Here is a 23580-nt window from a genome sequence, read left to right as displayed (position 1 = left end):
AATGAATTATCACTTTGTACTATGAACCTATGCTGTATACTCTCCCTCTCCATTAGTCAAGTAGTCACCATTTTGGTTATCAGATCACCTGTCAAGGTACCTCAGTGCTCGTGTTCAATGAAGCCTTTCTCTAATTAAAAATGGCCCCAAAGCACATGAGTAGTGATGCAAAAGAGCCACCATGTCTCGGAAGATGGAAGAACAGACTAAATTCAGTCCTACGTGGTAACACTTAAGTGATGACAGAGGAAAAATCACAATATATAGAAGGCTCAGTACTACCCATGGTTTCAGGCATCCACTGGGTGTCTTGGGACATATCCCCCAAGAATAAGAGGAGATTACTGTGCCAGTTACATGAATATGTCAGTTACTCAATATCCATTACCCATTTGTGCTAAAAGAAAACATTAGAACAAAAAGAAATGTATTTAAGCTCCCAGAATACTACACACTTAAAACACAGAATAAGTCTTTTCAATTATAAAATCTATATCACGTGGCACTAGTTACTACCAAGAAATGATTTACACATATTGACTGTTTCCTGTCAGGAACTCTGCTGCATTATATAAATAATTTACATGAATTCGAGTTAGATGAATGATTTATTGATTTCTTTATTTTTTTATTTTTTATTTAACAAACAACACTTATGAAATACTTACTGTGTGCCAAACGCTATTCAAAGCTTTACAAATACTGATTTACTTACCTTCATAATAGTATTGTATGGCATTACTAAAACTGTTTGGTACATGAGGCCACTGAGGTGTTGAGAGATTAAGCAATGTAGCTAGTTAATGGCAGATTGAAGATCTGAACCAAGTGCTTCGGCTCTGGAGCTGAGGTTTAAAGCCATTACCTCTTCACAAAAACCCCAGGGGGTTCTACATAAGAAACAGGGGTAAATGCCAGGCACACGCTTGTAATCCCCGCGCTTGGGAGGCGGAGACAGGAGGATTGCGCGGGTTCGAAGCCAGACGCGCTGGCTCAAGAGACCCTGTTTCCAAAAATAAAAAAGTATAAAATAGATCTGGGAGTGTAGCCCAGGAAGTAGAAGGGCTTCCAGGAACCCCAGTACCACAAAAGAAAGAAAGAAAGAAAGAAAGAAAGAAAGAAAGAAAGAAAGAAAGAAAGAAAGGAAGGAAGGAAGGAAGGAAGGAAGGAAGGAAGGAAGGAAGAAAGGAAAGGAAAGAAAGAGAGGAAGAAAGAACAAAAGAAAGAAAGAAATTAAGAAAGATGGGTAAAGTAGCCGACCTAGGGTGGCAATGAACCCATCTGTGGTGTCTGTGACCTTAGGACTTAGAGCTCCAGCCTCTGTACAGTAGAGCAGCAGAGGCTTACAATGGCTTATAGCTTGTGCTGTTGTCTAAGAGCCAGGCAACCTGCTCTCACTTATTTTAATCATGTGTCTGGATTACCATTGTCTAATTTTAGGATATATGTGGGTTTTGGAGGAAGTGCTCATGAGTTACAAGGAGAAGGAAAGAGTATTCGGCCATTTCTGAACCAAGAAAGAGAGGCCATATACTATCAAGATCAGTAACTCAGACTATGGGTTAACCATCTGCATTTGAATCAAGCTGCACTGCTACCAGCTGTTAGGTTTTGGTAAATTATCTCACATGCCTCTCTGGACTCCGGTTTAATTTATAAAGTTGGTATAGTTCTATTTACTTAAAGCATGATCATGTTGTAGTGGATTCCATGGATAAATACACATAAAGCACTAAAAGATATCTTATATTTTATAAAGCCAATATCCAAATGAAGCATCACTAAGAGATGCAATACTTTAAGAATGTCTGAGTTTGTCTTTTACCAGATTCTACCTTTTATGTACAAATAGGTTCCAAATTGTTGTAGTTTCATACCTCTATCATTAAAAGTATTGAACATGCAGTATCTTTATTCAATTTATAAATATTTGAAATGTATGGCTGGATAATAAATTAAATTCAGTTTTAAACCAGGCCACATCAGTGGGTCGCCATGCCCTGACTTATCCTCCCCCAGCACCCTTGGGCTTCCCTGGAATAGGCCTGGATTATCAGCCCACAGGCCTCCCATCCCAAGAGAGTCCTTTACTCACATGAGTCAGCCCCTCTAGCCTTTCTCAATTCCAGTGACTTAGTAAAGTCAGAGGGGTAACGTATCTTGAAGGGAAGTAGTTAAATCTATTGCCTTAAGAGATCTGCACTTGTCTCTTAACATCCCCAAATCACTCCCATTCTCTGAAAGTGTCCTGTGTTTCCTACTGAATCCTTGATCAGAGGCCGGGAGCCTGGGGACAAACGCAAGGTCTGCCTTCAATTAATTCTCTCTCTCTCTCTCTCTCTCTCTCTCTCTCTCTCTCTCTCTCTCTCTCCCTCCCTCCCTTTCTCTCTCTTTTTCCCAACTCTAAAGTTCAAGAGACCATTTAGTGAGTGAATTGGTCTCTAGCAAGGGTCAGAAATGAAAATGTTGCTAGTGTAAATCGATAAAAATTCAAATTTGACCACAGTGAAAATAGAACATGAGAAGAAAGAGAAATTGGTTAAAAGAGAACATGTAAAACTACATTTTAAAGTTAAATTTGCACTAAATTATAAAAGATAGATGAAAATGTTGAGAAGTGATGGGCTTTAAAAATAATGTTGAATCCTGCCCTTAGAAAATATAGTGGTCATTATGTTGCTCCATTTTTTCTCTTCTATTCTGAAGAACATAGTTCTGAAAGTGTAGAAGGAAAATAAAACTCTTTATACGTTTCCTCCTTTTATGTACAGTCCAAATCTGAGGTTATATTTGGATTTGGAAAAAAATATTTCTTGTAACATACAGCCCATGTGTTGTAAAAGCAGCATAGATCTAATAGATCTAAGCAGTCAGACCCTTTGGGACTGTTTCTGTGTGTCCAAATAGTACCTGTTGGGATGGATAGTGTGTGTATGTGTGTGTGTGTGTGCATGCGTGTGTATGTGTATGTGTGTGTGTGTGTGTACATACACATATACCTCTTAGATATGACAGTAGAGCAGTAGATAATATCATTCCTTTGAGCTGCCAAAATCATCAGAGATCTTCGGATTTATTCTCTCCTTTGGCAAAGGGTCTTATCCACAAGCTGTAAGGAGACCTACAGAAAAAAAAAAATTATTCTTTGCAGACATAAAAAAGCACTTCATTAGGTAGGCATGGTGCACGCTTGTAATCCTCATATTTGGGAGGCTGAGACCAGAGGGTCGCGGTTCGGAGACAGCTTCAGCTACTGAGTGAGGCCCTCCGCAACTTAGTGAGACCCTGTTTCAAAATAAAGAATAAAAACTAGGGAATGGGGTGTAGCTTGGAGGTCAAATGCTCCTGGGTTTCATCCCCAGACCCACAAAATAAATAAATAAATAAATAAATAACAAAAAACCCACTTCATTAAACATTCTTTAGGAATATCTTTTGTTTGTAAGATTCTCTGCAGGGACAGATTGTTTCTTTAGGTGTTTCAAATATTGTTTTCACATTCTATATGATGGATAGTTGTGCACATCTAAATTTTTGTCATTTTACAAAAATGTCTGTGATTATTAAGAGCAGAAGTGACATTAATAAAAACTGAAGTCAAAATCAAATTGGAGTCATAGTTTTAAAATATACTTGGAAATTCAAAGAAATATCATTAACTTTACTTAAAAAATACCTCTGGAAAAGCTGTATATCTCTTTTGTTTTCTAGAAAATGAAAATAGTTATGCATATTTTATAATATAAGCAGTATACTAAAGAGCCTTATTCTTCCTTATTCTTTGCATTGGGATATATTCTATTATGTAGGAACTTAAATAAACATTGTTTGTTAGAATTATATGCAGGAAAAAAAGGATTGTAGAGAATGGTTCTATCTTTCCATGAGTATTTTAGAATATTCTTTACTAACACAATTGCTAAATGATATAAGTGAAGTAAATCACAGATTTAACCTATAAATATCACTCATTAATTCAGCAAATCTGTATTGAATATATACTATATGCAGATGCTATTCAGGGTGCTTGGGATCTCTGCATGAATAAGAAAAGTAAAAATCCCTTTAGGACACACCCCTCCATTGGTTTCTTGCCCTTCCTCATGTCTTTCTGAGGATACCAAGGCTACACTGCCCTGACCTCTCTTCACTTGGACTATATCTCTGTGCCATTTTTGTAGGAAATGGCCAGGAGGATGAGGTAATGTCTCCCTTCGAGACAAAGAACAGGTTTGCTTGCTGCTTGGTAGAACTAGTCGATTAGCAAGCTCCTACTGTGTGTGCAGCTGTCTAGACCCTGTCTACATTGCCCTTGTGGAATTGGGGACAAGCAGTATGGACAGAAATGTGACGCTCATGCTGATTGCTTTGCTGTGAGCAATATGAGCAGTAATGCTTTGTTTTGGACCCAGGAGCCTCATGTCTTTCATCCCCACCCATGAAATTGTAACAGGTCAATATTTTACTTTTATGGCAAGATCGGGCCCAGATATCAAAATCCCTGCCCTCATTCAACTGATATGCGTGACCGTCCTTTTCTCAGGGTCTCATGCACTAGATCTTGTGTGTGTGTGTGTGTGTGTGTGTGTGTGTGTGTGTGTGTGTGTGTGCTGGGGCTTGAACTCAGGGGCTTTTAACCTTCAAGCTACACCACCAGTGATTTTCTTTTTTGTTTTGAAACAGACTCTCACCAGATTGCTTAGTCTTCCTACCTTGCTGAGGCTACCTTTGAACTTGTGATCCTCTGTCTCAGACTCTCAATATCGGGATTATAGACTTCTGCCACCTCTCCTGGCTAATACTAGGTCTTATGTTGCATCATCACTATCAGTAAAGCAAGATAAAATTATCTGTCTTCAAACATGATTATATTTTATAAAGTTTCCTACAGAACTAGTAAATCTAATGCAGTCAATTGTTTAATACAACAATCACTGCTCTGAGGCACAGATGACAATTTAAATACTGAGAGGCGAAATCATTCTGTAAATCCATCATTAATGGGCTGCTAAGGCACTAACCTCAGCCATGTTTTTGCTGGAGGTCAATACCAATTAGTGATGCATTGTCAGCGGGATTTCTCTTTCAACATCATTTTACAACATTCAGGTAACTTTTCCCCCTGCCAGCGACTTGATTTTTAGAGGTGGGTTAAAGGCTCATTATGGATAGATTGTTTGGAGGTTTTTTATGGTGACAGGGTTGGTTTTGTTGTGTTAGATCTTCTGATATGTAAAATACAGCCTATTTTAAATAGTCTCTAATGCAAAAGTTGTGTGTGTCCTCCAGCCATGAGGACACCGTGTCCTCTCCACTGTGTATTTTCCCTTTGAAAAGTTCACCAGGAAAATAGGCAAAGTGACTAGAAATTAACGTTAAAAAAAAGACATGGTGACTATGAAGATTCTAGAGGAAACTGTTGGGTATCATCCTATCAGAAATTAAGGAAAGTACCTGGCATGGTGACATGTGCCTGTAATCTAGGATTTTGGAGGCTAAGATGGGAGGTGGGAGGATGATAGGTTCCAGGACAGCCTCCGCAAGTGGTGAGACTCTCATCAACCTAGAGAGACTCTGTTTTCAAATAAAAATAAAATAGTGATGGAGGTGTAGCTTGGACATAGAATGCCCCTGGGTTGAATTCCTAGTACCACACACACAGAAAAAAAGGAAAATATGTTTAGAAGATTTAAATGTTTCTTATTTAGCCATTGTTCATATTTAGCCATTGTTCAGTACACTGAATTCTGAGGATTCCACTATTTCACTGAATGAGATGCAGTCCTCCTCCAAATCCTAAGTAGTGCACACACACACACACACACACACACACACACACACACACACACACGGGTCTTATTACCACTGCCAGAGCAGGGATGTTGAAAACATGCAGGAAGAACACCATCCCTGTGCTACGGGTTCTGTGGAAGGCTTCCTGGAGATGACATTTGAGCTGAGTCTCAATTTTAAATGGTGAATCTGTGCCAGACATTGTGCCCAAGTAATTCCTTTGTTCATAGTCTTGAAGTGTTAGACATAGACGTAGTTCATTTGCACTGCTATAACACCTTAGGGGGAGGATTTTAGCATGTCAATTTCAGAAGGACATAGTCATTCAGACCATAACAGATACTGGGGCATTATAAAAATTTCAAGCATATGCTCAATCAAAAATATGGTATTCTTATAGAAAAGTCATAATTAAAGGCTTCTATTTTTTTTCTTTCTGCCATGTGTGTGTATGTGGTACTGGGAATTGAACTCATAGGTACTCTACCACTCTGCTATATCCCCAACCCTTTTAATTTGTTGTTTTAAGACAGGATCTGACTAAGGCTGGCCTCAAACTTGGGATCCTCTGCCTCCCAAATATCTGGGATTATAGGTGTATTTCGCAGTGCCCAGCTCCTTTTTGTTTTGCTGTTTGGATCTCTTTCAAATCACTTGTTGACAGCCCAAAACCAATATCCCCAGATACCCTGCCAGCTGCCTTTCTCAACTGCTTACCTCTGCAACTTTGGGTTCCATTTTTAAATTTAGAATTTCTGACACTTGGAGCCAATAAAATAGCATTGATTAATTTCTTCCTTTTATTTTTAATGGTTTAGATTCTTACTTAAAATAAATATGGTAAAAGCTTTTTTGTTTCTTGGCTTAATGATTTTTTAAAAAATCATGCTTCCAGATTTCATCCTCCCTCCCAAAATTCGAAGTTCAAGTGCACTGTCTTTGACCCACTCTTGCTCTCTCAGAATAACTTCCAAGAAATCTTAGAAGAGTCCTGTTGCTTTTGTTGCTGCCCAGGATTTGTTTTGTTTTGCTTTTAAGTGATGCTCTGACCTGGATTATTATGATATATTGGGCTTGACAGGGCTATATTGTTGGACCAGATGAAATACTGCTTGGGAAGTCATTGAGCAGGTGGAAAATGCTGTTTAATCCTTCTAGCAGGAGAGGCTTGTGGTGGTTTTGAGGAAATATAAAAAGCAGCAAAACAGATTAGTAGAGCCAAAGAATAGCAAATGTCTCCTTCTGTGTGCAAATGCCTCCCGTGGCTTTATCGTACGCTAAGAGATTCCATGTCCCCCAAATGTTCCTCTGGTGGTGGTGATGAATCGCATTGGCCTCTTGGTTGTAAGAGCGCAGGTATTCTGCAGAGGAGCCATATGGTTCCCATTTATTTTAATGTGTCTTTGACATCAGGAGAATTGCTGAGACAGCAGAGGAAAGTGCTTACACCTTGGACCGCAGCCAGAACTCGATTATTTATGTGTAGTAATGACTACTCCCCCCAATAAGAACTAGTATGGTCTTGAGATGCTTTCCATGTTGGAATTTTAATAAACTGAGACTGTAGTTGTATACAGTTTGGAAATAACCGTTACTTCTGTGAAAGTAAAATTTGTTTCTCGAGCATGAAGTTTTAGTGTTTAATTGCACGTCTGAGATGTTAGGAAAACAAGCTGGGAAGTAGGTGGCTATTTTCTCTGATAATAAAGGGACACTTTTTATTGGCTTAACAGCAGCATCACTAAAATAGTAGTCTACATATGTAATGCTTTATGTCTGTTATTCATAAGGGTTTTTTAATCAATGTAATTATTCTTTATAATATTGCTGTGAGGTAGATAAACATAATTCTGGAAATATTGATGGAGAAACTATGATAAACGCAGATGCTTATTAATATAATTTGTATAATGCATCGTGACAAATATCAGTATTCAGATTTCATTGGTTATATTACTTATTATTTTATTATTTTCTAGATATCAGGACAGGAAACTCTTTATTTTTAAGTTGGCATGCTTACAATAAAGAAGTATCCTTTTTAAAATGAGAAGATAAATACTTCAATAATATATGTTCTATATGTAAGTGGAAAAACTCAAGTGTTCCCTAGAAAGTTTTAGTGTTATCTAAAAATATAGATAGTGCAAAAAGAGAAGGGCAAATAACATACATTATAATTATGCAAAACTTTTTTTGTGGTATTGGGGATGGAACACAGGGGCATTCTACCTCTGAGCTACATCCCTACTCCTATTTTTTATTCTTTGTTTTAAAACAGGGTCTCACTGAGTTGCAAAGGGCCTCTCTAAGTAGCTGAGGCTGTCCTCGAACTGCAATCCTCTTGTCTCAGCCTCCCAAATGCTGGGATTACAAGTGTGTACTACCACACCTGGCTTTCAAAACAGTTTTTAATATTAACAGTGTCCGGTGGCTAGCTATTTGACACAGAGATTTTTTAAAAAATCCCCATTTCCAGTGTTTTGGAATTGCTGAGCAGAAAAAAAGTACCAGAATTTAGCGAAGCACTTTAATATGGCATTGTATTTCACATAATTTGCTTGGGGATTTTGTTGTATAAACCTTATGTGGTATGTCATATGAAGACAAATGGTGCCTAGAACTATAAATTTGATGGATGAATTAATACAAAAGGGAAATAACATATTTAAATTAGAATGAAAATCAGTAGATCACTCAGTGGTAGAATTTAATCTGTGGATTAATATAAACTGGTTTTAGTTTAACATCTCACCATCTCTAGTATTAATGGCATTTCAATGCTGAAACATTCTGCAGTCACAGGACACAGGAGGATGTCAGTTCTGTATAAGGGGAAAGGGCATTAGTAGGTCAATTATATATAAAAAATAAATATAAGCTAGGCATGGTGGCTCACATCTGTAATCCCAGTACTTGGCAGGGCGGCGGGGGGGGGGCTGAGGCAGGAAGACCACAGGTTCAAGGACAACCTCAGCAAGTAATGAGTTCCTTATCAACCTGGAGAAACCCTGTTTCAAAATAAAAATAAAGTAGAGCTGGGGGTTTAGCTACGAGGTAGAGTGTCCCTGGGCTCAATCCCCAGTACCACAGGAAAAAAAAATTAAATATAACAGAGAATGTAATTTTTCTAAATGTGTGCCTTCTTAATTTCAAGTTTATAACTTTAAAGTATATTATTTATTGCCTTTGTCCTAACAGGCACAAGTATAAATGATCCTTTTTATAAGCTCACTCACAAGGATTTCAAGGGGGTGACATCGTTAGTAAGTGGAAATGCACGGGCGAAAAATAGCTGGTTCTAAAAAGTGATCATCATCTTTTTATCTTGTGAGTTAATCATTTTAATTATTTGTCACATCAAGGCTGGAAGATCAAAGTTTACATTTAATTTTTATATGCAGCTTTCAAAATTTACATTTGAATCTTCGACAGTGAAACCTACGTTTTCCCGAGCTGAGAATATCAAGTGGATGCTTGCTCTGTTGAACTGCCCCTTTAACGGCAAATTCAGCTTGCAGAACACTGAACAGCCTGGTCCCGGCCTGTCAGGAGAGACGAAAGAGAGCGGTGCCCTTCATGTGGATCTCTTGCTGGCTCGTGTGGATGCAGCTAGCAGACTGAATGGATGCTGACGTGACGTGCATGCTCATGATCCAAAACAAAGCAGTCATCCAGCCTCAGGGGTCATCTTTTTACATTATTTCTGTCCTTGTTCTTGTGTTGTTGTTGTTGTTTACATGAGTATGCAGATCTGTATATATCTTATTATAATACTTATTACTTTACTTAGTCTTATATGTGAGTTTTATTTTTTTTGTAAATTCGTGTTAGAAAAAAAAGAGTCTCATCCTGAATTATTTCACTTAGAAGCTGCAACGCACAAAAGAAGTTACAAGTCTCCAGAGCAATCCATTGTGAACATTTTCAACTTCATACTAAAATAGAAAAAGTACCTTTGGGAGGATTGGGATGGAACCCAAGAGTGATCTACCACTAAATTGCTGAGGTTGGCCTCAAACCTTCACCCTCCTGTCTCAGTCTCCCAAGTACTGGGATTAAAAGCATGTACCACCACATCCAGCTAACACTTAAGGGTTATTTGTTTGTTTGTTTTGTTTTGGGCTTTTTTTTTTTTTTTTTTTTTTGCAGTACTAGGGGTGATGGAGACCAGGGGCATACTACCTCTGAGCCACACCCCCAGCCTTATTTTCTATTCTTTATTTTGAAACAGGGTCTCATTGAGTTGCAAAGGGCCTCGCTAAGTTACTGAGGCTGTTCGTGAACCACGATCCTCCTGTCTCAGCCTCCCAAATTCTGGGATTACAAGCATGCGCCGCCATGCCTGGCATAACACTTAAGGGTTTTGTTTTTGTTTTTGTTTCTACCTCTGGGCTACACTCCCAGACCTATTTTTTATATTTTTGAAACAGGGTCTCTTAAGCCAGGCTGGCTTCGAACCTGCGCGATCCTCCTGTCTCCGCCTCCCAAGCGCAGGGATTACAAGCATGCGCCACCACGCCGGGCCAACACTTAAGGTTTTTAAGTGGTGAAACTACCTAATTTTCTCTGAATTACAAACCTCATCCTCCTCTAATAAATCAGAATGACCATAGCTTATGTATATTTCTCATGTTTTATATGGTCTAGCCTACTCATTGATTAGTACATAAGTTGGTGGATTAGTTTGAAATGGAGAAGGGCATTTAAAGGCTGAGGATAGAGATGCACTATTCCATTAAAAGCATTGCGAATCAGTTGTGGTGATGCATGCCTGTAATTCCAGTACCTCAGAGACAGAGACAGAAGGACTACAGGCTCAAGGCCAGCCTGGGCAACTTAATGAGACCTTGTTTCAAAATAAAAAGTAGCTGGGTTTAGTGGCACACACCTGTAATCCCAGTACTAGGAATGCTAAAACAGAAAAATCTCAGGTTTGAGACTAGCCTCAACAACTTAGATGGCCCTCAGAAACTTAGTGAAACAGTTTCAAAATAAGAAAATAGCCAGATGTAGTGGTAAATGCCTATAATCCCTGTACCTTGAGAGGCTGAGACAAGGAGGAACACAGGTTTGAGGCCAGTCTCAGCAATTTGGTGAGACTCTCCGAAACCTAGCACAATCCTGTTTCAAAATAAAAAATTTAAAATGCTGGGAGTATAGCTCAGAGGTAGAACACTCCTAAGTTCAATCACTAGTACCACAAAATGATAAAAATAAAATAAAAATAGGGCTGAGGTATAGCTCAGAGGTAAAATGTTCCAGTACCACAAAAATAAATAAATAGATAAATAAGTAAATAAAAATACATGTAAAATGTATAAACAACAAAATGGGCTAGGAATGTAGCTCAGTAGTGGAAACTTCTGGGTTCAGTTCCTAGTATCACCAAAAAAAAAAAAAATGCATTGATGGCTATTATTCATACTATAAAGAACTAAATATGTCAATAAAATAGGCTTGGACTTAAAACTATGAGTATCACATAAGTGGAATATACTTTTTCTTTTTAAATTTTATCTTATTGATACACTGCAGTCATACATCTTGATGAAGTTCAGGGTGATAGAGGCGAATGTGCACAAAGCACGCACTGAGCCCTCCCCAGTCCTGCCCTGCTCCCTCCCCTTCTCCTTCCTGTGCTCAACACAGTGACTGACTGATGTTTGTGTATGCACATCATGTCCGTTGAGGGACTTGCCTCTTCCCCCTTCCCATCTTCCTCATTAGGTCTCCTTTTCTGAACTAAGCTTTTTATCTTCTTTTATCTGGAGCCCCTCCTATGTCCCGTTTTCTCCCTAGCTTCCACATAGTAGGGATAACATCTGATTTTTTTTTAACTTTTTGTGATTGACTAATCTCACTTGGCATAATGTTATCCAGTTCTATTTCCCTACAAATGACATAACTTTGTTCTTTTTTATGGCTAACTAGAATTCCATTGTGTACATATCCCATAATTTTGTAATACATTCATCTCAACATTCATTGATGGACATCTCAACTAGCTCCATAGTTTGGCAATTGCGAATTGTGCAGCTATAGATATAGATATGTATGCATTACTCCGATAGTCTGTTTTCCATTCTTTATGGTTGATACTCAGGAATGGTATAGCTGAGTCATATGGTAGTTTATTCCCATTCTTCTGAGGATCCTCCCCATTGTTTTCCAAAGTGTTTGCACTTATTTGTAATCCCACCGACAATATAGTAAGAGTTCCTACTTCCCTACATCCTTGCCAGCACTTGTTATTTGTGTTTTTAATTGTTGCCATTTGAATTGGGTTTAGGTGAAATCTCAGGACAGATTTGGTTTGCTTCTCTCTCTCTGATTGCTAATGATGTTGAACATTTTTCATACATTTATTGGCCACTTAAATTTCTTTTGTGAAGTATCTATTTAGTTCACTTGTCCATTTTTTTATTGAGTTTTGGGGGGTTTTTTTGGTGGTGAGTTTCTTGATTTCTTTGTAGATTCTAGATATTAGTCCTCTATCAGATAAGTAGAGCTTGCAAAAATCTTTTCCCATTCTGTTGGCTCTCTCTTGAAGTTCTTGATAGCTTCCTTTGCAGCAAAGAAGCTCTTCAGTTTAATCCAATCCCACATATTGATCCTCATTTTAATTTCTTGTGTCTTGGGGTTTTTACCTGTGCCTCTATATTGGATTATTGATTCTATGCTGTCTTCAAGTAGCTGTAAGGTCCCTGGTCTAATTTCCAAGTCTTTGATTCTGGGGAGCTACTTTTTCCTCATTTTTTTTTTTTTTTTGAGTGCTACTTTGATAGTAATACAGGCAGAGGTTTTATTTTATATTGTTTTGTTTTTCGTGCCCCTAATGTACCATCTCTTTCACTGGTTTTGACACTTTCTTATTTATTCTGTCTCAGTTCTGATTATCTTTTTAGAAACTCATAGCCCAAAGACAAATGGGTTGAAGATTTGGTCCCCAATGTACAAAGACCAGAGGTGGGGCTTTGGGGAAGTGATGAAATCTTGAGGGCTCTGACCTTATCCAGGATTAACACCGGGAGGGATTCACAGCTGAATGGACTATTGGGAGGAGGAGGAAACTGTAGGCGGTGAAACTCCATTAGAGAGAATGAGACCTGAAGGTGTGCCCTTGGAAACGGTGCCTTGACCCAGGCGCCTATCCCCAGCTGCTTCCTGGCTGCCCTGAGCCAAGCAGCTTTGTTTTGCCTTGAATTTCTGCCATGATGTCCCGCCTCACCTCAGGCCCAAACAGTGCAGACAGCTGACAATGGACTGAACCCTTTGCATCATGAGCCAAAACAATTGTCCTTCTTTCCCTAAGTTATTTTTTTTTTCCAGGTATTTGTCACAGCGACTGAAAGCCAACTAACACCCACTTTTGAGAGAATTTGTATTTTATTCATGGTTGGGAAAAAAATGTTCTCATTTAACCTTCACTTTTGTTTGCCCTTTCTTTCACCCAAGCCTCCTGATTCTTCCTCAGTAGTATCAGTGTTTTGAAGTTTCCTTCACTGAACTGATGTACTGCCCTAAATACTTTCCTTGAGCAGAAATAACTTTAAAGAGATGACTGGGACAAATATATTAGGGAAACTTTGAAATGTGACTCATAGGAATACAAGGGAACAATTAGAAGGAGGAAGGATTGCTTTTGATATAAGCCACTTTCACATTCAAAGGAATGATTCCTGTCTTTCTTGGCTGCTGTACCCATTTTTGTTCCTTACTTGTGGTTAAAACTTGTAGGCACACGGGTGATGCTTTAAAATTAACACCCCTAGATTCCATCTCCAGCACCACAAAAATAAAATAAATAAATTTGTCTAAAATGCCACTAATGATCTAAAGAATAAGCAATAAAATTATCAGCAGTGTTTCTAATAATTATCTTAAATGAGTACATTAAGACCTTTATCCTTATCTGTAAGTTTAGGGCTTTGAAAGATAATGGTTTGGGGGCATTATGTTTATGATATAAAGAACAAAAAAGACAGAAGGTTATCACCTAAACACCAGAGGCTCTCCTTAGCCTGTGGTAAATTGGTGACAGATGAGGTTGTCAGATCTCGTAGCAAGTTACTGGACAGATTGTTGAATTTTGCTTTCTCTAGTGATCTTTCTACATTTCGACAAATTCTTCTCTGTTCTGAGATGATTGAAGCATGCAGTTACAAAGAATATCAGAGTTTTAAAATTGAAATGGAAAATTGTCTCTGCCACCAGGCGTAAAAGCATGTTATAACCAACATATATACAAATAAGTGGGGAAATTATATTCACATCTGAAAGCATTCGCTTTCTAGTGATCTCTTCTGGGGAAGTAAAAGCGTAAGAAAAAAGAAAAGTGAGGAGAGCCTGAATAATTCTTTTACTCTATCATCTTCTGAGTCTCTATTCTATCCCTGGAATGGCAACTCCAGGCAGGAAAACACCACCATCTAGTTTTTTTGTTGTTGTTGTTTAGTCTTGTTTTGTTCTTTTGTTTTTTGCTGAAATATTCCAACCACCTAGGAATTAGCCAACACATAGTATTTATATTGATTGATAAAGAAATTCATGAAATGAAATTAATCATATTGGTCTCTCTATATTTGGTGTGGGTGTTTTATTAGAAAATGAGACAAAAGAAATCAGGCCCCCTTCAAAGAATAATGTTAGGTAAACCTAACGTGATATTATAGTTACTTCATTGCTCATTCAGCCTTCCAACTCAAAATTATCTTTGAAGTCCTCAAGAGTTGACATCCATCACAGGAGGTATTATATCACGACTCAGCCTTATTAGGTAACTGGGACATGGTAGTGGAAATTCTATACTCTGGGACAACGAATCCTGGTTTGGGCCACTAGTTAAATGACCATGAACATGTTATTTAACCCTTGGCAATTTGGCTTCATGAAAATGAGGCCACAGGAATATCAACTCAAGGAGTTGTAAGGATACTGAGAAACAATTCATTAAAGTACTTTGCAGGGCACAGCATAGAAGTACTCCAGAAAGGTAGACACATTATTTTGGCATCCAAGTATTTCTTTTTAGTTCATTATTCCTGTTTTGGTGCTTGAGCATGTATAGTAGTTTCCTGAGACTGCCATAAAAATGTACCACAATCCAAATGGCTGAACACAACACAAGTTTCTTTTCTCACAGTTTTCGTGGCCACAAGACCAACATCTAGATGGTGGCGGGGTCATATTCCCTCTGAAACCTGTGGGGAAGGGCTTCCTTTTGTATCCCAGCTTCTGGTAGCCCCAGACATCCCCTGCTGAGGCAGTATAGCCCAGGCTTTATGCTCACCTTCATGAGACATTTTTTTCTATCGCTCTCTGCATATCGTCTTCAGTCTTTCTAATCTGTGCCCAGAGTTGACCTTCTTATAATGCCATTGGTCATATCGAATTAATGCTCAAACTAATGACATCATTTTAACTCAAATACACCTATAAAGACCCTGTTTCCTAATGAGATTATACCTCGAGGTACTGAGAGCTAGGAAATCAATATGTTTGGGAGAATGAATAGGAAATGATTCAACCCATGATAGCATGATTCTATTTCTTTCTCATTAACTAAATGTGCCTTACCTTTCCTGGTGGGAAAGTATCGTATAACATGGCATCTGATTTGCAACTTTTGAGTTTATCTGTCACTCATGATAGAAAGTCACTCAAATCCTTATTGAGCTACTTCACTACAAAATAAAAGAATTGGGACAGATAATGTCTACCAGGTCTTCAAACTTCAAAAGTTCATGTCGATATTATGTGGCTCTCTTTTTCTCAATCACAATGTGTGCCTCATTTCTCCTGGATGCTCTGTGCGTTTCACTGTCCCTATAACTAATAACAAAGGTTCTGATCATCATCACAAAAAAGTATGTGAGATAATGAGTATGTTAATCAGCTTGATTTAGCAATACCATGATATAGACATATGTCAAAACATCATTGTTATACACCATAAACATGTATACAATTCTTGATAATTAAAAATAAATTATAAAAATGTATAAAATATCACATGACATTTTTATTTTATCAATACATATATTAAGATCTTACTGTCTATAATGATATTTAATGGAACACTGTTTTTACCAAATTAAAATTTTATTAGATGTAAGGTTTTTTTGTGTGTATGTGGTACTGGGGTTCCTGGAAACCCTTCTACTTCTGGGCTACACTCCCAGACCTATTTTTATATTTTATTTGGAAATAGGGTCTCTTAAGTCAGAGAGACCTGGCTTCCAACCTGTGCGATCCTCCTGTCTCCGCCTCCCAAGCACAGGGATTACAAGCGTGCGCCATCACGCCCGGCTTTTGATGTAGGTTTTTAAAATATCTGAGTAGTGCCACTGAGCCATTTGTGTGTATTTTTATTGCTTTTAAATTTTTTTTAGTATTAAAACCAATGTATTTGTATTGACATATAATAATTATACATATTTATGGGGTTCAGTGTGATATTTTGGTACATGTATACAATATATAATTATCAGATCATGGTAAGTACCATTTCTCTTTCCTTAAGCATTTATCATTTCTTTGTCTTTGGGAAGCTTCCAACTCTTTTTTTTGTAATTTCTATAAATTTTTGTGAACCATAATCACTCTACTGTGCTACAGAACATTAGAACTTGTTCCTCCTATGTAGTAATTTGATAGTCAAAAAATTTTAATGACAAGCACCCTCTTATAAAAGCAAGATCTAAGATATGAGGGTTTGTGTTATATATTTTTCTTATTATAACATAATACAACTTGTGTTAAAATGGTAAAACCATAACCCTGAGGATTAGAGGAAATGAGAAATTAAACTCTGCCAGTAATTAACAAATAATTGCCAACTTTCCTGAAGGTTTTCTTAGAATAAAATTATAGACATACTTAAAAGTCTTCTCAATCACAGCTAGGGAAAAAAAATAAGGAAAGAAATTAAAAGGACACTTTGCCAACTCTGGGCTATAACATTTTCAGAGTCCACAAGAGCCAAATGGGTTGACCGAAAATTGACCCAAGACCAAGCAGCATTCCCTTGGCCTCTCCTGAGAACTGCTGCCCGCGTATTAATGGATGCTTCCTTCTCTTTCAGCTTCCTCCATTCTCAAAAGGGAGAAGCGGCTGAGGACAAAGAATGTGCATTTCAGTTGTGTCACCGTATACTACTTCACCAGGAGGCAGGGCTTCACGAGTGTACCCAGTCAGGGAGGCAGCACCCTGGGTATGTCCAGCCGCCACAACAGTGTGCGCCAGTACACGCTGGGCGAGTTCGCCAGAGAGCAGGAGAGGCTCCACCGGGAAATGCTGAGAGAACACCTCAGGGAGGAGAAACTGAACTCTTTAAAACTGAAGGTAAGAATCACAGGCTCACGTTTTGCAAAACTCTATATCCTTAAAGCAAATTGAGCTAGCCGTTTTCACATTTATATTCACAAATCAAACTGATCACTTTACATTACAGACTGCCTGGTGAGGATTCTCTTCTGCCTTCTCCTCCACTTCTTCCTCTTTTTTTAAAAAAAGCAAAACTGTCTAGTCTTTTCAGGAAAAACTTACCTGACATCATATTAATTAATTCTACAAATATTTACCCAAGTATTGCTAGATCGTAGACGCTGTTCTTGGACTGTTGCTAGTGGGTTAACCAAAAGTAAATATGTCCTACCTCTACAGGAACTTACAGATTAATAGGAAAAGAAAACATTTCTCAAGTTGTCAAACAAAATAACAACCTTCAGATTTTCCATTCCGTGCTATAAAAGAGAGTTTCAAAGCATTGCGAAAGTATATTACAGGAATTGATGTGGTCCAAGAGGTCAAGAAATGGTTCCTGAGGAAGTAAAATGACAGTCCGAATAGGTAACTAGGCAAAGAGGACTGGCAGAGTTTCAGGTGTCAGGAAAAGCCAGAGATGGCTTGTGCCAGAAGGGAGCAGCGAGCAGAGTAGTTTGTTTGGCTGTAGCAGAAGCAAGAAGAGTAAAGTACCATGAAGGAGACAGGGATGAGGCTCTGTAAACCAGAGCAAGGTTATTTATCTTCTTTATTCTAAGAGGATCAACAGTCATCAATAGTTTTAAGCTCAGGGTTGGGGTCATCAGATGATACGACTCAGATCATGCAGTGGTGAGAAGCTAGTCTGGGAGAGAAAGGCTGCCTTGGGGAAAGAGGGGCCATGTGCAGGTAGACCAGGTAGGAGGCCATCACAGTGGTCAGGAGAGCAGGTTAGATTAGACTGACAGTAGGGGAGATGAAAAAAAATGGATGCATGGAGAAATTTAGAAACTTAGAAAATCTACGATACTTAATGACAAGTAGGATTTGGAAGGAGGAGAAGGGAAAAGTGAGAAATGACAGCAAAACTGAATGAGTATAGGCAATAGTGTCATTTGCTATGACGGGAAAAGACGAGGTGATAACTAGAGAGAAGAGGTGGATAATGAGGTTTCTTTTGGACATACTGAGTTTGAGGGGCTTTTGAGTTTTCAAGAGATGTCAGGATGGTGTCTAGGTCGTCAGTACTGTTGAGCCATTTGAGAGGGAAAGTGCAGAGGAACACAGTGCAAAAATGCCTGCTAATAACTCAAGGCACTCTAAATTTGAACTGGTCCATTATGCTATCAGTGCAGAGGAGATATTCTCCCATAATTACCTAAAGACAAAAAAAGTCCTTTTTAGGTAATCCAAGGGTACTTAACATGAAAGGGTCATACATTAAAGACCAGAAGCACCAGTAGTACCTATACCTGAAATTTATGAAGTCAGTGAGCAGAGGTGTGATATATGTTTCTAAATACCTTACGGGTTTTTGTTATTGTTGTTGTTGTTGTTTTTGTTTTGGTGATACTGGGGATGAAACCCTTCTACCTCCGGGCTACACTCTCATACCTATTTTATATTTTTATTTGGAAACAGGGTCTCTTAAGCCAACAAGGCTGGCTTCGAAACTGCGTGATCTTCCTGTCTCCACCTCCCAAGTGCAGGGATTACAAGTGTGCGCCACCACGCCCGGCTAAATACCTTATTTTTATATATTTCTCAGGTTATGTATATGCCTTACTCTCAATTTCATGACAAGGCAATCACTTCAAATAAATTGGACACAAGAAGGCATAGAGAGTATATCATTTTTCCGTTGCTAGTATTTTTGGCATTTTTTATGTGTGTGTGGTACTGGGGTTCCTGGAAACCCTTCCACCTCCGGGCTACACTCTCAGACCTATTTTATGTTTTGTTTGGAAACAGGGTCTCTTAGGCCAGTGAGGCTGCCTCCAAACCAGCGCTATCCTCCTGTCTCCGCCTCCCAAGCGCGGGGATTTAAAGCGTGCGCCACCATGCCTGGCCAAATATTAATGAAAGTCTCTTAAATTTTCTAATAGTAATCCACTTTTGTTGTTGTTGTTGTTTATGACTGCTTTTCATGCAGATTAATTTAACTGTTAGAAACTTTTCTTCTAAAATCTATCGTCTACCTTTGTAACCCACTGCAAACTCACCTTACTCCTACCCAAAGACTGAAGTTGTTCTCCAAATTCAAATATTGGTAGAATAATAGTAATGGCTGCCAGTCTGTGATATTTCTTTCCCAGGCATTTTACTAACATTACTTAATTTAGCCCTCACAAAGATTCAGTGGAATAAGTTACCAGAACATGTTTATAACTGAATAAGTTATCAGAACATGTTTACAACAGAGGAAAATGAAATACAAAGTTGTTAAGTAGCTGGCTAACTCAGATAGAAAGCCATCTATAATATTATTACTTTCTGTTCTTAATTGAGATCGAGTACCCCCTATAGGCATTGGGGAAAACAATCTTCGTACCTATGAGGAGTCGTCTGCTTCTGGGCTTGGTACTGTGTACAGCTGGGAGACTAATGCTGAGAGCCAAAAGATTTATTGTGATGAACCTTGAGGCTTTGTGTACATGTGAGAACTGATAGGGAACCCTCCAACCTAAAGCAGCCTTCCTCCTGATCAAGTACTGATATATTCTGATACTATAATTGTATCCAGCCATTTCCAAGTATTTTTTTTAACATGCTGAACAAAAAAGAAGAGAAAAAAAAACACTTTGTTGTTGATTGGTTTTCAAAATTGTGCTTAGTGTTGGATGTTGGAGGCAATGGTCTTAGTGGATGTCATGTCTTAGTTTGTTATCAATAAATGGAAACATGCAGTTTTTTCCTTTGGTGAAGATGTAAACAAAACACAATTGGTTGTCCTTGGTTTTCCAAATGAATACCAATCTAAAGAATAATGGGATTCTGAAGTGATCTGAGCCTAGCCTCGCTGTGCTTAAAATATTCAGAAACACATGTCAAATGAAGTTAAAATATCACAGCAATGTGTACCAGTGTTCAAAAAAATACTAAGCAGAATTAATAGAGAAGAACTTGTATTTTTAAATTATAATTCCTCTCGAATATTACCTTTTTTATTTAAAAATATAACTGGCTATATTTGTCTGAGGTTTAATTTACCCAAACTCCAATATTAGCTATTAAACACTATCCAAACATTTCACTCTGATATTAAAATGTCACTACTGTTTGTTTGTTTGTTTGTTTGTTTGTTTACCTGAGGTACTTGGGATTGAACCCAGGTGCATTCTACCTCCAAATTATCCCCTCAGTCTTATTTTATTTTGTATTTTATTTTGAAATAGTCTTGCTAGGTTGATGAAAGTCTCACTACTTACTAAGGCTGTCCTCAAAATCTGTGACCTTCCTGTCTCAGCCTCCCAAGTACTAGGATTACAGGCCTGCACCAGCAGCTCACTACTATTTAATAATATTTGTTTTGAAGTCTGAATTGCTCTGGGGTATGTCACCAACTATGTATGGTGAGATGGGTTCCACGGTTTTGAATTGGGGAACAGAGGATCACTGGTACAGAGGAGAGGTCCAAAGAGAAAAGGAGGATTGTTAGACAGGGCTCTGCCCATTTGGAATTTGCCTGAGATGCTCCTGTACGAGTTACAGACTCTTGAGTAGAGAAAAAGAGATGATAGTGTCTTTCTGACAAGTCAAACATTTTGAAAGCCCTCAATACGGAGACCAAGTAATATCGCATGGTACTGAGTAGTTTTCCTTCTTGTTTAAGAACCAAGGATCTTAAAAAGTGATGACAAACTTCTACTGTTCTACATTTTTCCAGTGTTTCTCTGCTGGGTTCCAAGTAGGGGAGCTATTTTTTAATGCCTCCTCTCCAAATAGGGCTTTAATAGAGAAATATGACCAAAAATATATAAATACATTTTTAGACTTTCTTTGTAATAAATACTTTAGAAACAAAATAAGAATAGAAGCCAGGCGTGGTGGCATGCGGTTGTAATTCCAGTACTTGGGAAGCTGAGACAGGAAGATCACGGGTTGACCACCAGCCTCAGCTACTTAGTGAGGCCCTCTGCAACTTAGTGAGACCTCGTTTCAAAAATAATTTTAAAAAATAGGGCTGTCAGTGTAGCTCGGAGGTAGAATGCCCCTGGGTTCCATGCCCAGTACCAAAAAGAATAAATAAGTTTAGGTTTTGGTTATAAAATTGCTTCTTAATTGATAGATCATCTCCTAAGTTATGAGTTACATATATCAAGAAATACAAGTATATTTTTAAAACAAAGCCAGTCCTATTCAGGGGGCTCAAGTATGTCTTTTTTGTTAGTGGCGTTGATGTTTTAAACATTGTCTATAACAACTAGTGGTGGGGGGAAACTGATTGAATAAAATGTATGTTCCTCAAAGAAATAACTAGCTGTAGATTTCCATATTACAGAGCACAGTCTTCTCTCTCAGTCAAGCCCATTCAACATGCCATACACTTCCCAGTAATCAATGCAGTCTTCTTAATACTATACTCTTTTCCAAATTAATTGCTTAGATTTCATCATGTGTGCCACATTGTCGAACAATTACATTAACATTTATTCCCATTTCTCATGTATCTGCAAAATGCATTAGCAGCCATTTGTGTGAGGCAGGAGCCTTGGTGTTCCAAGAGCCTCTGCATCTCATCACACTGGATTATACCACCTTGTAGGAAAGTTAATATAACCTCCCCGGCTTTGATTTGACTCTCTTACTCAATGTGTTTACAACCAAAGTTGTTCTTCCTTTCCTTTCTGAGATTAAGAATCCACCCCTATTCTTGTTACAATGTCTAGTCACCGTCCAGCTTATTCTCAGTTTCTCAGTTGTATATTCCTTGAGTACTGTGAGGTTGTTGATTCCCCTTTCCTTATTGAAGGGGAAAAGAGGAGTAGCAGATTTTCACTCATCCTTTAATTATTAGCCTTTCTAAAATTCCCAGTGTAAGTATTGGTCACCCCAAATCTCAGATTTATAACTATTTGATTCATTTGGTGACTAACCATCTAACAGGTTAATTCTCCACTTACCTCTAGCCCTCCCCTGGTATTCTTTAGAAGTCTTGTGATTAATACTCCAGGTAAAGATCTCATTTGATCTGGGAGATAAAAGGGATTAAGGGTTTGTGAAAGACGGCTTAACTATATCTCAGACCTGTAGTTCAACATTTTTCTTATTCCCATATTGTAGTTTTTTACTATGTGTGTCTTAGCCTAACTGAGGTGCAGTGGTACTGAGGATGCTGAGACAGGAGGATCATGGGTTCCAAGCCAGTGTATGGTAGTTAATCAAAACTTGTACTTCAAATTTAAAAAAAAAGGGATGAGGGTATAGCTCAGTCATAGAACACCCCTGATTTCAATCTCCAGTAAAATGAGCATGTGCACATGTACATGCGCGCGCGCACACACACACACACACACACACACACACACATACACACACACACACACACACAATGTCTTTACCTGTAGGTCATAGTATTTTTAACTCTATTTATTTCTACAGACTCAGAGCTCACCCAGTGCACACAAAATGAAGCCTGATCCAGCACCCAAAGAGAGACTTTGCTGTGCCAAATACCTGCCCTATCATACATACAATCTATTTTGAAAAATAAAGAGAAAAAATAGAGAAAATACAGAGAAAATATACATAACTAAAGTGATGAAGACTGATGGGGTGGTCTTTAGGCCAGTGCATATGGATACATTTAAGAATATGTTCAATTAGCATTTTGCCAGTATTTTAGTTGAAAAGATGCAATTAAACATATGCAATCAAATCTTTCCGTTCTTTCTGTGCAAGAAACACTGATCTTAATTCAGGGAAATCAATTGCATTGATTCTCCTATTTAAGTGTGGGGTTTATCCAGTGGCATGCTCACTAAAGTGAATTATGTACATCACTTCCCAATAGTAGTTTAAAATTGACTGTGAAAGGAGTCTGCAAACTATGACACTTGGCAAACCCAACAACTTATAACATGTTTTTAGAAATATAAGTTGTTAAATACTTGCCAGCATGCCTCTGGGCTCATCCTGGTTTTATTATCTACCACTGAACCACTAAATGAGTCAGTATTGGTCTACATCAAAAGGAAAAATAAATTTTATAGTCAATTTAAGAAAAGTGGATGTGTGTTTCTTTTTTGTACTGAGGATTGAACATGAGGAAATTCTACCTCTGAGCTATACCCTAAGCCTATTTTATTTATCTTTTATTTATTTTTATTTTTTGGTATTGAAGGTTGAACCCAGAGGCATTCTATCTCCAAGTTCTTTCCGTTGCATTTTTTTTTATTTTAAAACAGGGTCTCAGTTTGCTGAGACTGCCCTAGAACCTGTGATCCTCTTGTCTCAGCTCCCCCAGTACTGAGATTACAGGTGTGTGCCATCACAAAATGTGCTTATATGTTGATATTATTG

The 23580-nt window shown here is 38.1% G+C and overlaps 1 protein-coding gene across 1 annotated transcript in view; it reads left to right on the top strand.

Moving 5' to 3' along the window:
* CSRNP3 (cysteine and serine rich nuclear protein 3) overlaps positions 1 to 23580 on the top strand; it is a gene marked incomplete at both ends in the record, with an annotated part of 181852 nt that overhangs the window by 146166 nt on the left and 12106 nt on the right. Inside the window, one exon of the mRNA XM_080690052.1 lies at positions 16880 to 17139. Within this exon, the coding sequence (XP_080546178.1) occupies positions 16880 to 17139 (260 nt within the window). The remainder of the gene's footprint in view (positions 1 to 16879; positions 17140 to 23580) is intronic.

The sequence above is a fragment of the Muscardinus avellanarius genome (genome assembly GCF_963383645.1).
Source record: "Muscardinus avellanarius genome assembly, chromosome: 2".
Lineage (NCBI taxonomy): Eukaryota > Metazoa > Chordata > Mammalia > Rodentia > Gliridae > Muscardinus > Muscardinus avellanarius.
The sequence above is the reverse complement of the archived record's forward strand: the minus strand, read 5'-3'. Positions and strand labels throughout refer to the sequence as shown.